Source organism: Dendrobium catenatum, unplaced genomic scaffold (genome assembly GCF_001605985.2).
Source record: "Dendrobium catenatum unplaced genomic scaffold, ASM160598v2 fragScaff_scaffold_716, whole genome shotgun sequence".
NCBI lineage: Eukaryota > Viridiplantae > Streptophyta > Magnoliopsida > Asparagales > Orchidaceae > Dendrobium > Dendrobium catenatum.
Window position 1 is genome coordinate 15,814,304 of NW_021319178.1, and position 13,649 is coordinate 15,827,952.

The 13,649-nt window shown below is 40.2% G+C and overlaps 1 protein-coding gene across 2 annotated transcripts in view; it reads left to right on the forward strand.

Moving 5' to 3' along the window:
- The first annotated feature begins 124 nt into the window (after positions 1-124).
- Positions 125-13,649, forward strand: part of LOC110108258 (cytochrome P450 97B2, chloroplastic) — a 32,446-nt gene continuing 18,921 nt past the window's right edge. The window contains exons 1-3 of one of the 2 annotated variants that reach the window (XM_020838822.2): positions 125-526; positions 11,946-12,053; positions 13,222-13,306. In XM_020838822.2, the coding sequence (XP_020694481.1) occupies positions 13,252-13,306 (55 nt within the window). In that variant the 5' untranslated portion in view covers positions 125-526; positions 11,946-12,053; positions 13,222-13,251. The remainder of the gene's footprint in view (positions 527-11,945; positions 12,054-13,221; positions 13,307-13,649) is intronic. The other variant, XM_020838825.2, reaches the window with a different exon arrangement.

The window sequence follows — 13,649 nt, forward strand, 5'->3', positions numbered from 1 at the left end:
TCGAGCTCGAGCTCGTTTATTAAATGATCTCGTATTTGAGGTTGAACTTGAGCTCATTTACTAAACAAGCTGACGAGCTGAATTTGAGCCTCAACTTTGACTCATAAGCTGGATAAGCTTAGCTGCCACCCCATAAACTGGGGTGGCCGAAACGATCGTTTCGGATGGTGGGCATGACAATTTAAATCTTCGAAAAGCTTTTAACTTGAATCGGAAGAGATGAAGCTGACTCTTATGGATAATGGCCGAAGTCACTCTCCCCTCAAAGATCCAGCTATCACCAATTCCCACTGAAACCGTGAGCTCTCGCAACTCGTTTCTAAACTCCTTGTTTCCAGCCGTCGTGCTGCTTTTCCTCCTTTCAGCCGCTGTCATCGACGATGAATTCGACGGCGCTTCTGCAGCTTAAGCCTCCTGGATACGGTGGAGCCGCTCTGCCCAGTCCCTCTGCCTCCCGGGCTAAAAAATCTTTCCCTTTCCCTGATTCCCGGCTAATTTCTCGGAAGAATGGGCCTAGGGTTCTCAGGTAAAATTTTCGCAGCCTACAGTAGTTGTTTGCAGTTTTATAATTTTTTGCTCTACTTCTAACCTTCGATTCTGACGAATGGTTCTGGATAATGGAGGTATTAATGATTTTTTTAGCTCACTGTTAAATTTCGGTGCAACGTATTGGTTTACTAAGGAAGAAGAAGGTACTTCCATTTTTAACATACTTGAAATTTGGTTGTTGGGGAAGGAAAGAAAATAGAGCTGAGTGTGTGGATTATTCGTCGACTAAATTAATTTGCTTTGGTGATGTTGAGTGGTGACCAATATGATTCCTGATTGTCTGATAATGCTTCTTCCATATTTTTATTGACCTATCTAATATTGGCTGACCTTCCACATGTGAGTTCTAATCTATCGTACTCGGCATTCTAGTTTTAAAGAGAGTTCACTGTTGCTGCGACTTGTGGGCACTCCACAGACATCTTTTATATTTTATATGGAACTTGTCTTTTTCTGCTATGAGTTTTTAATTTGTTGTACTGACTGCATCACTAGTTGAGTTGGCTCCTTGCATTTTGAACCATATCAATATTATAAACCTGGAATCAGATTGGTTGTCTGAATTCCAAAGGCTGATCGAGCTACGGTAATTGTTTTTGTTATCTGTCAGCTCTTTCAGTTGTCGTGACAGTTTTGTTTGTATGGAGTGTAGCCCTGTAATCACCAACACTAGAATGCATCTTTTGGAATGGAGATATTGTACATGCATTGTTTGTCAATGATTTATTTTTGGTTTGTTATGCCTCTTAATGGTTCCAACTTTATGTCTTCACATTCATTTTTGTTTGCCCAGATATTTGGCATGATTTTGGCTATTGGCATTTAAATTTGATTGATAGATGGTGATTGAACCAAGGTTTTAAAGCTCAATTTCGGCCCTATTGTAAAAAATTAAGTTTCGTTATTTTTGCTAGTGTCTTCAGTATCAAAATTCTATTTCGGTTGGGTTTTTATTATAAAACATGACAAAGATATTAAAGGTTTAAAAAAGAATTATCTAATTGGGATTCAAGTTATAATACAAGTGAAATAAAATAGGACTAGAGTGATAGAATTTTAGTAGAACTTGGTGTTTGTATGTGTGGAATCTGATTGTGTCGATCAATCAGGTTGTACTATTGCCACGTACCTCAACTTAGTTTGTTGTGCTTGCTGGGTGGAGGGTTCGTACAATGCCTCGATGCTATGTACCAGAGCTCTCCGACGTTATGTACTCGAGCGCCTCGGCACTACATAGTTTTCTTGTATAAAAGATAGAGAGCAACGCGCTGTAATGCTCAAGATCCAGTGTTGCGGTGCTGTCAGGCAAACTGGAGATTGAGCATTGAGTGCCGCGACGCTCCAAACCGGCACCGCAGCGTTGCGAAGCTGATTGGACAGCTTTTCTTTCTCGTTTTTTTTTAAGGGTGGTGTCCCTTAGTGGCATGTATTATATTTCTTTGTTTGTTCTTGTATAAGAGCGGTGTAAGAGAGAAGGGAAGCAAGGAGAGAGTGAGAGAGAAGAGAAATCTGTATTAATTCTCCCATATTTTCATTGTGGATTTCTTGGTGTGGGGTGGCTCCATGATTTTTTCCTAGTTTTAGGTTTTTTCACGTTAAATCCTGGTATTTTTTACTCTTCGCTGCATTTCTATTTTTTCTTGTTTGTGTTTGTTGTGTGTTTTTTGTGTACCCCCAACACTTGGATGACCATTGAAGAGTTTAAGTGGAGTTTCATTAAACATTCAAGTTTAAGATGAAAACCTTAAGTTTCACCTTGAATTTCTTGAAATTCCATTGAAGCTTTTTGATGTAGAATGAAAAACGGTTTTGCTATGGAAGATGGACAAACTCCAAATGTCTCACAAAATCTGAAAATTTTCTTCAGGATTTTTATTCAAAACCTGAGAAAAATTCTCAGATTCCAGTAGATAAGGGTCTAGAGAAGATTGAAGGAGAAGCCTAGATTTCAGCCTTGATGGAGAAGAGAAAGGCTGAGAAGAAAGTCCACTCCACGGGTTCTTGTCTAGGGACGTTACCTGGAACAATTTAGAGAGGAAGGGAACGGCGGGATGACAGGGATTTGATGGATTTCAATTCCCAAAATCAGTGAACTGATTTGGGCAATAAAATAGGAAGTAAAACTGAGTAAATACCAAGCAACACAATTAAGGAGGAGGCGGATGAATTGTGGCCAGATTTTGGAATTACTTCCCATTCAGGAGGCTGAGAATAAATGGACAGAATTGACATTAGCTTAAGCTTTGAAATTTCGGCTAGCAAAGAGGGAAAATATTTCTAAAGAGGCTTAGTAATAACTTAGGAAATAAATCCTAATAACCCTCAAGGGGGGGCCGGTGGTTTTCAAAGCCAGCAAGGGAATTTAATGCTCTCAGATTTAAATTTAAAATTCAATCGAATTTATAATTCAAATGAATTTAAATTAAGAAGGAATTAATAGAATTTGATTAATGTTAGGGAATTAAGGAAATAAATAATTAAATCCTTTTTGAATTTGAAATTCAAATCGGATTTAAAAATGGAAACTTTCCGAAAATAGCTTTCATGAATTAGGAACGATTTCGAATTTCAAAATACAAGATTTGAAATTTGAAATCAGCCCACAATATGTCCACCCAAATTAGGCAAGGATTTCAATTGGGATGAGGTGGTGGATGTTGGCCGGCGGCTAGAGAATTGGCCGGCGGCATCCAAAGAGGTGTTTGGCCGTGAATTTGAGGGAGGAGGAAAAGATGACTACGAGTAGCAATACGACAAAGAATACAAAGGCAGAACAAAGAACACAAGAACCAAAATAGAAGATCGAAGATAAAAGAAAGAGAGAAATTAAAAAAAACAGCGAGCCTCGGACTCTTCCAAAGACTGACGGGTGATTCTTTGCCCTTCTCCAAGGAACTTCAATTCACGAGCCCGGACCCATCCTGCGGTTCGATTCCTTCCCATAGGAATCTCACTCTCGTCCTCTCTCAAAAAGAACACAAGTGTGGACAAAATTTTTTTAATATCAAATCTTCATCCCCATTACAATAGCTAAAGGCCCTATATATAGGCCACAACATGAGAAAAATAAAAAATTACAAAATTTCCCCTTGGGCCATAAACCTCACATAAAATATCCTAGGGGTAAAACAGGAAAAACATTAATTAAGAACTAAAATTTATAAAAATAAATCATAATTGAAGGTTTAAATTATAGCCGTTGATTTACGACGCCTCCTGTGATAGATGCGTCAAATCTTCGTACCGATGTCCGCATCATTCTCCAGAGGTGGGAGAATACTCGACTCCGTCGAGTAAGCATCACAACTGCTCATGTACAACTCTGGATTGTTATTTGGAAACAATAAACCCAATAGCCTTTTTGCAACGATTCTCAAACAACCCCGGTTGCCCACAAGGTCAACTTGTTCGTTGCACTTTAACTCGCCAATATAGATGTCACTTCCAGAGCTTCATCAACATTATCCGTTATAGGAGTTTTAACTGGGTCAGGAGAAACCTTGGCTTCTGCAGGAGTTGTAATTGAGTCAAACAAGTCTCCCTCTGCATTATTTGTAGTCACGCATTTCTCCTTGTCAACCAATTCATTTTCTTATTTATGTCCTTCCTTGATCACCTTAGATTACTCTTTGATTTGCACAGTGATTGGGAAATTGAAAGCTTCATTGGCCTTCATCTATTTGTCCACTCTATCAACTATTTCTCTGTTTCTTAGTGCTATTTTTCTATCCTTTGATGAAGGAGATCTTGAAGGTGTGTAAAGCGGTGAGTCAGTCCTACCTCGCACTAGGTTATCGAGTCGTTCGATTGTTTGACGGTGGAAGTCGGCTAAGTCTGCTTGATTCTCCTTGAGATGTTGATTAATGGCGCCCAGTTGACCTGCCACACAGTCTATAGTCCTTCCAAGTCGATCCGAGTCCATGCTCTGATACCAAACTAATATAGAACGAAAAACGGCTTTGTTATCGAAGATGGACAAATTCCAAATGTTTCACAAAATCTGAAAATTTTCTTCAGGTTTTTATTTAGAACCTGAGAAAAATTCTCAAATTTCAGTAGATAAGGGTTTAGAGAAGATTGAAGGAGAAGCCTAGATTTCAGCCTTGATGGAGAAGAGAAAGGTTGAGAAGAAAGTCCACTCCACAGGTTCTTGTTTAGGGACGTTACCTGGAACAATTTGGAGAGGAAGGGAACGGCAGGATGACAGGGATTTGATGGATTTCAATTCCCAAAATCAGTGAACTGATTTGGGCAATAAAATAGGAAGTAAAACTGAGTAAATACCAAACAACACAATTAAGGAGGAGGCGGACGATTTGTGGCCAGCTTTTGGAATTACTTCCAATTCAGGAGGCTGAGAATAAATGGACAGAATTGATGTTAGCTTAAGCTTTGAAATTTCGGCTGGCAAAGAGGGAAAATACTTTTAAAGAGGCTTAGTAATAACTTAGGAAATAAATCCTAATAACCCTCACAGGGGGGGCCGGTGGTTTTCAAAGCCAGTAAGTGTTGATCTCATTATTCGAGGTCAATTTTCCCGAATTCAACTCTAGTACTTAGGTTTTCGTAGCTTAGTGTAGATGTCACACCCATAGGATTTCTCTTAGGTGGACACCTAATGACATAGCATCGACTCGAACCTATCACTCAACTCGAATCAAAATCAATTCAATCCAATTTCAATTCAACTCCAAAATGAACTCAAATCAAGCTCGATTTATGATTCGTCGATGTCGATCGACTCAATCTAATTTATTTTCGATCAAATTGATACATTATTGGGCTCAAATCAATTCACCAATCGAATCAAAATCAAATCAAATTCACTCGACTCTAGTTCATTTTAAATGACAATAGCCCCAGTTAGTTCGGATTCATTCGTCGCGAGCCAACGTCTTTAAGGGAAGTGGATTGTGCATATGTTGACAATGGGTATTGATGGCAAACGAGAGGTCAGGACGGGTCACAGTTTGATATTGTAGAGAACCAGTGATTTGCCGATAGTTGGATGGATTGGATAGGAGGATGTTAGTGGAGAAATTGGTTGGTTTTTTGGTGTAGGTTAGATTGGAGATTGGATTGAAGTTGGCGAAGAATGTCTATTTGAGTATGGATTGGGCATATGAGGATTACGATAGATGGAGGTGGGTGGAATGGTGGGAGATTTGAATGCCTAAGAACTTGGATGGAGGTCCCAAGCTTTTTCTGGAGAATTTTTTGCTTAGTGAGGCAATGATTTTATGTAGAGAGGGAGAGTTGTTTCCTGTGAGCAGAATGTCATCAATGTAGAGAAGGATATACGCTTGAGTGTGATTTTGTTCTAGAGTGAAGTGAGAGGGATTGGCTGTGCTGTTATGGAAGCCAAGAGATAGAAGATGTGTTGAGAAGGTTTGAAACCATTGGTGTGGAGCTTGCTTGAGTCCACATAGGGATTTATGAAGGAGACAGACATGGTTGGAGTATTGATGATCTTCAAAGCCGCGAGGTTGTTTCATGTAAATGGTTTCTTGTAGGGATCCATGAAGGAATTGGTAATGTCTAGTTGATGAATTGGTCATTTGTTGGTGAGGGTGATGGTGAAGATGATTCTAATTGAGGGGAGTTTGACAACTGAACTAAAGGTTTTGGTGTAGTTAATGTCGTATTCTTGATGATTTCCTTGTGCTACTAGGCGGGCTTTGTAGCATGCGATGGAGCCGTTGGGGTGATGTTTGGTTTTGTAGGTCCATTGACAACCGAGGATTGGTGCATTGGGTGGTGGAGGGACAAGAGATCATGTCCCCGGTTGTTGGAGAGAGAAATATTCTATGGCCATGGTGGTTCTCCATTGAGGGTATTTAGAGGCTTTGGTATAGTTGGTGGGGTCGGTGGGGATGGGAGTGGTTTGGTTGTGAAAATCTAGGATTTGTCGTGGCTTTAGAGATCTAGTTTTGAGGCGAGTGAGCATTGGGTGAGTGGGATGAGGAAGGGTAGGTGGAGTAGAGTGGGATGAAGAATCGGTGATTGGTTGAGGAGGTAGACTAGGGGATGGTGATTGAGTTGGTGTAGTGGGTCAGATGGGTATGGTATTCGGAGGATGAGGTGAGGGTGAGGGATGTGAGTAGAAGGTTTGGATTGGTAGAGGTGGAGGAAATTGGTGGGGTTGTGGGCTGGTTGTTAGAGAATGGAAATGTGGATTCGTCGAATGCAACATGATGAGATATGTAGATGCAGCCAGTGTTTGGGTCAAGGCATTTGTAGCATTTGTGGGAGGTTGCATAGCCGATGAATATTGAGGGGGGAGATTTGATGGATAGTTTGTGACGAGTTGTAGGTGGTAAGAGGGGAAAGAAGGACCCATCCAAATATACGAAGATGAGTGTAAGATTGTGGTCGTCTATATAGTAACTGATAAGGAGATTTGTGGCATGTGGTTGGTGAGGGCATTAGGTTGATAAGGTACACTGCGGTGAGGAGAGTGTCTAACTAGATATTGTAGGGCAGCTGACTTGATGAGAGATGCCATGGTTTTGGAGGTAAGTTTGGAGAGTTTTATTAAGGAATTTTGTGTCACTATCATTGTGGAGATTCTTAATTTTAGTGGAGATTTGTGTTGTAATTGAGATATGAATTTTCATGAATATTTGGGGAACATCATATTTATGCATGAGAGGAAATACCCAAGTAAAGTGCAAGAAATCATTGATGAATAACACAGTATTTAAAACCATGACTAGAGGGAATTGAGGCTGGACCCTATACATCGCTCTGTGTTAATTCAAGAAGTTTGTAATGGTGATTACTAGATGTGGAGAAAGGAAGTTTATGACCTTTAGAGGTTTTACATGAGAAGCAAAAAGAAAATAAAACATGTATAGCTAGTGATTTGTTTTGTTTAGAGATCATTACCATGATCTGTTGGTGTGGATGGCCTAAAGGATGATGCCAATGGAGCAAGGTAGAAGTGATGAGAGCTGGATGACTTCGAGGGTGAGATGATGTAGTGGAGATTGAGTACGTAGATGCTGTCAATGCAGGGTCCCGAGAGAAGAGTGGAGTTTGTTGTCGGGTCCTTGATGTGAAAACCATAAGCTTTAAATGAGATGGAGACATTGTTATGTTTTGTGAGGTTAGAAACGGAGAGAAGACTGTGAGAGATTTGCGGAAGATGAAGAATATTGGGTAGGAGTAGCTTATGGTGGGAGTCGGAGAAGACCTTGGCCTAAGTGGGCGATGGGCAGAGTGCTTCCATCTCCAATGGTGACATTGTCCACGCCATTGTATTCAACTGGATGGTAGAGATTGTCCAGATTGTGGGTAAGATGCGATGAGGTGCCGGACCAGTTCGAGCTAGATTTCGATTGAGCTGCTACTAGGGCAGTGGAGGAATGAGGTGGAGTTGGATACTGAGTGTTGAGATGGTGCAACAAACGTTTGCGGTGTGACCCTTCTTGCCACATATTTAACAAATGGGTCACGATGTGGCCGATAGATTGGATGGAGTAGGTGGTCGGTAGCTGTTTTGTGGGGTGTAGATGCCATAGTTGGAATTCTGGGAGTATCGTCCCTTGCTGCGGCCACATCCATGAGAAGAGTACAGAGCTGTCTGGATGTTTGGATTGGCAACTTCTCGGGTTGATTCTGCCGCAAGGTTGATTTCTTCACTAACTAAGAGGGAGTAGAGATCTTCCAGACTGATGGGTTGGAGCATCGTGCGTATGGATGTCTTGAATGCTTGGTATTGTGGTGGTAAGTCCATTTAGGGTGTAGAGAATGATATCTTCAGTGTCGACGGTGGAGCCATCAGATGCTATGTTGTCGATGAGAGTTTTGATTGTAGTGAGATATTGCAGTATGGTGTACTGACCCATGTAAATGTAATGAAGCTTGTTCTTGAGTTGGATCACTCTCGAGTGGTTTGTCGCCTGAAGTCGGCATTCTAGGGTAATCTAGATTTCCGAACAGGTTCAAGGTTTACTACAATTTTTAGGGTCCCAAGAGAAAGTGTCGAGCATATGGCGACATCAAGATTTTGGTGGATCATTGTCCATTGGCTGAATGCAGGGTTCGGCTGTGGGATGCCGTCGGGCTGGATGTTGAGCTGAGATGGTGGTGCTGCATTCTTGTATAAGAATGAGAGGTCGTTGTTTGCTTGGAAGAGTTTCGTGATATGGGATTTTCAGGTTGGATAGTTGTCATTTGACAGCTAAATAGGCTTTATGTTTCGGGTGTTGGAGATGAGGATCTTTAGAGTGGAGGGAATAAGGGTATGAGACAAGGGAGATGACGCCATTTTGAGGACCTTTGGGTAGTGAGTTGGAAGGTTCTGATACCATGCAAACAATAGATAGTTTACTGTGCAGAAACTAATGCTTTACAGGTTTTTAGTGATGATTGCTCTTGGTTGTTGCAATCTTTCGGTTCTCATTTTTAGACGAGTTTGCATATGGTGAGAAGGACAGGATTGAGGTGGTGGGGAGAGTTCGATCGGGAAAGCAGGTACTTGAGTTGAAGATGAACCTATGGTTTCATCATGCGTTCCAGAGGTAGTATTGGGATGAGACATGTTGTTTGGATGATGAAAGGGAGTAGTTGGTGTTGTCCTGGTAGCTGAAGTCGGGACAAGTAGAAGTGGTGAAGTGGATTTTGAATTTGTGGTCTGAATTGAAGTAGACGTGGGATTGTGTTCTTGATAAAGAAATTTGCGTTCATAAAAAATGACATGACGGGAAATGTAAGTCTTGTTGGTAGAGAGGTCGTAACACTTGTAGCCTTTGCGAACGGAGGAGTATCCTATGAAAATGCATTCCCTTGACCACGGAGATAGTTTGTAGTCAGCATACGGTTGTAGCCAAAGGAAGCATAAACAGCCGAAAGTGCGGAGGTGGTTATATTTTGGGAATTGGCGATGTAGACATTGGTAAGGTGTTTGGAGTTGAATGGATGTGGAGGGAAGTCGGTTGATTAAGTAGTTTGTGGTAGAGAGAGCTTCCGCCCAAAACTTGCTAAGCAGGGTGGAGGCATGAAGAAGGGTGCGGGTGATGTTGAGCAGATGTCTGTGTTTTCATTCTGATAAGCCGTTCTGTTCGGGGGTGTGCGGGCAGCTAAGTTGACGACGAATTCCATGTTCTTTCAAGAAAGAATTGAATTTTGTGCTTGTGTATTCACCGCCACCATCGAAACGAAAAATTTTAGGTGTGGTATGGAATTGAGTCTTTATAATTTGACAAAGTGATTTAAATTTTGAAAAAGTTTCTTGCTTGGTATGCATTAGATAAAGCCAGGTAAATCTAGTATAATCATCTACAAAAACCACATAGTATCAAAAACTTGCCAGAGAAGGGATAGAAGCGAGTCCCCACACATCGGAGTGAATAAGATCGAATGGTAAAGAAGAAACATATTCGTTTTTATTAAATGGCATTTTCTGGCTGTTTGCCAGGTTACAGGATTTGCACAAGAATGAATGAGAATTGTGTTGGACATCTGATATGTGTTTAGCTAAAGTAGAAAATAGACGATGGTGCGGATGACCTAATCTGGCATGCCAAAGTTGAGCCGTGGGGAGAGTTGCATGATGAGCCATGTGAGGAGTGTCCGTGGAAGTCCGAATGTGGTATAGGTCGTTACGGAGACTTCCACGAAGAAGACGATGATGGTCCTGAATGTACTTAATTTCGAATCCATTAGCATCAAAACTTATAGAAATTGGATTGTCAGTAGTTAATTTTGAGACTGATAGGAGATTATGAGCTATGGTTGGAACATGGAGTAATTTGTTTAAGTGAAGCTTACGAGGGGTGTCGGGTAGAGAAAGAAGGCCCTGACCAGTGTGTTGAATAGGTATTGTTGATCCATTTGCGATTGAGATGCTGTCGGAGCCGTGGTATGGGTTGAGATACTGAATGTTGTTCATGTCCGGAGTTAGGTAGGTTGAGGCGCCGGTGTCGAGGATCCATTCTTGAGAGCCGACAGGGTTGGGCTGAGCAAGAAGAGCTGACTGCGATCTTGGATTTGTGGGTGCATATTTGAGGTTGCACCTATGCCATCAGTTGATGGCAATGTGACCGACCTTGCCGCAAATTTGGCATGTGGGTCGAGTAGAATTTGGAAAAGATTGTGTTCCCTGAGTTGCCGCTTGCGGAGGCGTGCCAGTAGAGGAAATCTTGTGCTTGAAAATTTTTTCTGAGACCGACCACGATTGGAATTGTAGGTGGATGTGTAGAGAGCAGTTGCGCAGTAGCTGGTCGTGGATTCTTTGGCAATTTCTTGGTTGAGATTGAGTTCCTCGCTGTAGAGGAGAGAGTAGAGCGTGTCTAGATCAATTGGAAGGAGGGATGTGCGAATGGCCATTTTGAATGGGTTGTAGGAGGGCGGTAGGCCATTTAAGATGTGAAGGATGATGTCTTCTGCGTCAACCTTGGAGCCGGAAGCGGCAATGTTGTCGACGCTAGATTTAATTTGGGTAAGGTATTTTTGCATGGTGAGATTTTTCATTTGAACGTGGTACAGTTCATTCTTGAGTTGGATAACTCGAGAACGACATGTGGGCTGTAGCCGACGTTCATGAATGAGCCATACCTCATGGGCAGCGGTGGAGGTGATCACATAGGGAAATATGGACGGTGAGATGGTGGAGAACAAGGCTGAGAGCATATTGTTGTCCACGAGTTGCCATTTTTGGTATTCTTGCGACAGTTCGTCGGAGGGAGGAGGAGTTGAGCCGGTGAGGTGTCCAGCATACCCATTGGGAGAAAATTGTTGAAGAGTTCGAATGCGCCATATGGCGTAATTGTCAGTGGTGAGGGCATGGGGTATGAGGTTCTTGATGTTGGAGATGAGGAATTTGAGGGGCGCCGGTATGACGAGGTCGGTGGAGGGGTTGCCGGAGAGGACCGAGAGGAGGGAGGGTGGTTGTTTGCTGATTCTTGATCCCCCATACGTGCTCTGATACCATGAAATAACATAACAGAGAGAGAAAAAAAGAACGAGACGGAGGAAGGAAAAGCAGAGTAAATTGTATTAGGAGGAAAATAATAAAATTGAGACACATAAGTCTGGATGGTACATATAAATATATATAAAGTAAGAGGGCAAAGCCGTAAATACAAGGTGCATAGGCTGTTCGCTTACAGAATCTTCCACTGCGAATTGCAGTGGAATTTTTTCTTTCATTCTCTCCTTTTTGCTTTGAATGCTTACCTTGACATTTTTTTCCTATCATAAATTATACTTTGTTTGGGAATATCACACCTCTATTTTGCCCGTGTCTGTTGGAAGGACTTCAAATTTTGTCACCGAATCTTCTCTTTGAAGTTAGTGCAGTCTGATTATTTCATACAATGATAGCCCATGTGAGAATTTTGTCATTAAAGTTGATTATTTTGCATATTTCAACTTGCTTTGTTATTTTGCAGCTTGGTTCGGTTTACAAACTCGCATTTGGGCCGAAATCTTTTGTTGTGATATCTGATCCTAGTGTTGCAAGACATATTCTTAGAGAAAATACATTTTCCTATGACAAGGCAAGTTATTTTACATGCAAGATAAATTGGCATCTTGTTTACTTAATTCATTTATGATATTGTAGCTTTTCTTTTTAATTTTCAGCATTTGTACTAAATATAGCTTACTGGATATGACTGCTAAATGAATTTATGTTTTAATTTATTCAAGCAAAACATATATTTTTACAAAACATTATATTTTATTTATTTGCATTGAATAATTATGATATTATTTAATTAATTAAATAATGATTATAATTAATATATAATTAACAGACTTTTCTGAACCAAAAGAAAAAACTAATTGAATAACTATATATACTTTTTTTGTTTTATTTATTATACCGTCTATGTGTATTGACTCTCCTCACTTCATGCATTTTAGTTGCTTGTGCCTGTTGAATTTATGTTCTTGCCTCCCGTAAAAGTAAAATTTTATGTTTTTTTCTTGTGAGGTGAATTTTAGCAACATGGGCTTTTCCAGGTGTTTTTGACATATCACTTCATGGACGAGGTCTTTTTTGTGAGATGGCAATGATTGAATGCCTTTTAATGCAAACAAGATGTGTTGAGCTGGTCTTGTGTGACTCTAAGATTGTTGTTGCATTCGACCAAATCGGACTGTGAAACATTTATAAAGGTCAAAATGTGATTCATGTACACACTTGGATCTAGAAAATATTCAATTAGCTACAAATAACTTCATTCATTTAATCAATAAACAATAATCCATATGTTCATTAGCGGTATCTATTTATCAAAATATGGTTAAAATGATAAGACTAAACATTTAATTGCAATCTAATCATATCCGATCCCAAACAATTTTGAAGTTAAACCTATTCTAATCCAAAAGAAGATAAAATCTAATAAAATAATTCAAATTTTAGAAAAAATAAAATAAAATGGTTCATAAATATAAATGGACCTAAATACTGTTGAAAATGGTTCGATTTTGATTTATTTTAGTCTAATTTGACTTCTAGCAGTTGGCCTATGGCCGCTTGGGCTTTTGTTGATTGTCTTGGCATGTTTGAAGGCCTTTATTGCAGTAGCTAATCGTAGGAGTGAAAGCTCCATGTGAGTCAAATGTGACTGGAGTCACGTAATCGTATGATAATGCCTCATTTGTTGTATTAACATTTTTGTCGGTAGGCTATTGCTAACATTCTTATTTTCTATTAAGGGGGTACTTGCTGATATCCTTGAACCAATAATGGGAAAGGGACTTATTCCTGCTGGTCTTGATACTTGGAAGCAGCGAAGGAAAGGTCAGAAAATTGCAAAAGAAGATTTACCAAAATTTTGCTTAATATGCGTATAACGTCCAGTATTTGATTCCGCCCATATAATCTATCAAATACTTGGAGTCTTTCACCTTTGAAATAGATATGCATTTTAAGTGACCTCTGTTCCCTAGTTTCTTATATGTTGTCTTTTCATAAACTTATGCTTAGAAGTTCATGTATACATTCTGTATCCTTCCTATTGATAGGAGCCCCATTACATATTTGGAATGGTTTAGATAAGAAAAAAGAATCCATATGCTTTGATTGAACTCTAGATGACTAAGTTTCAAGTTTGTTTCAGGAAATTCTAGAGCTCCTTATTTAG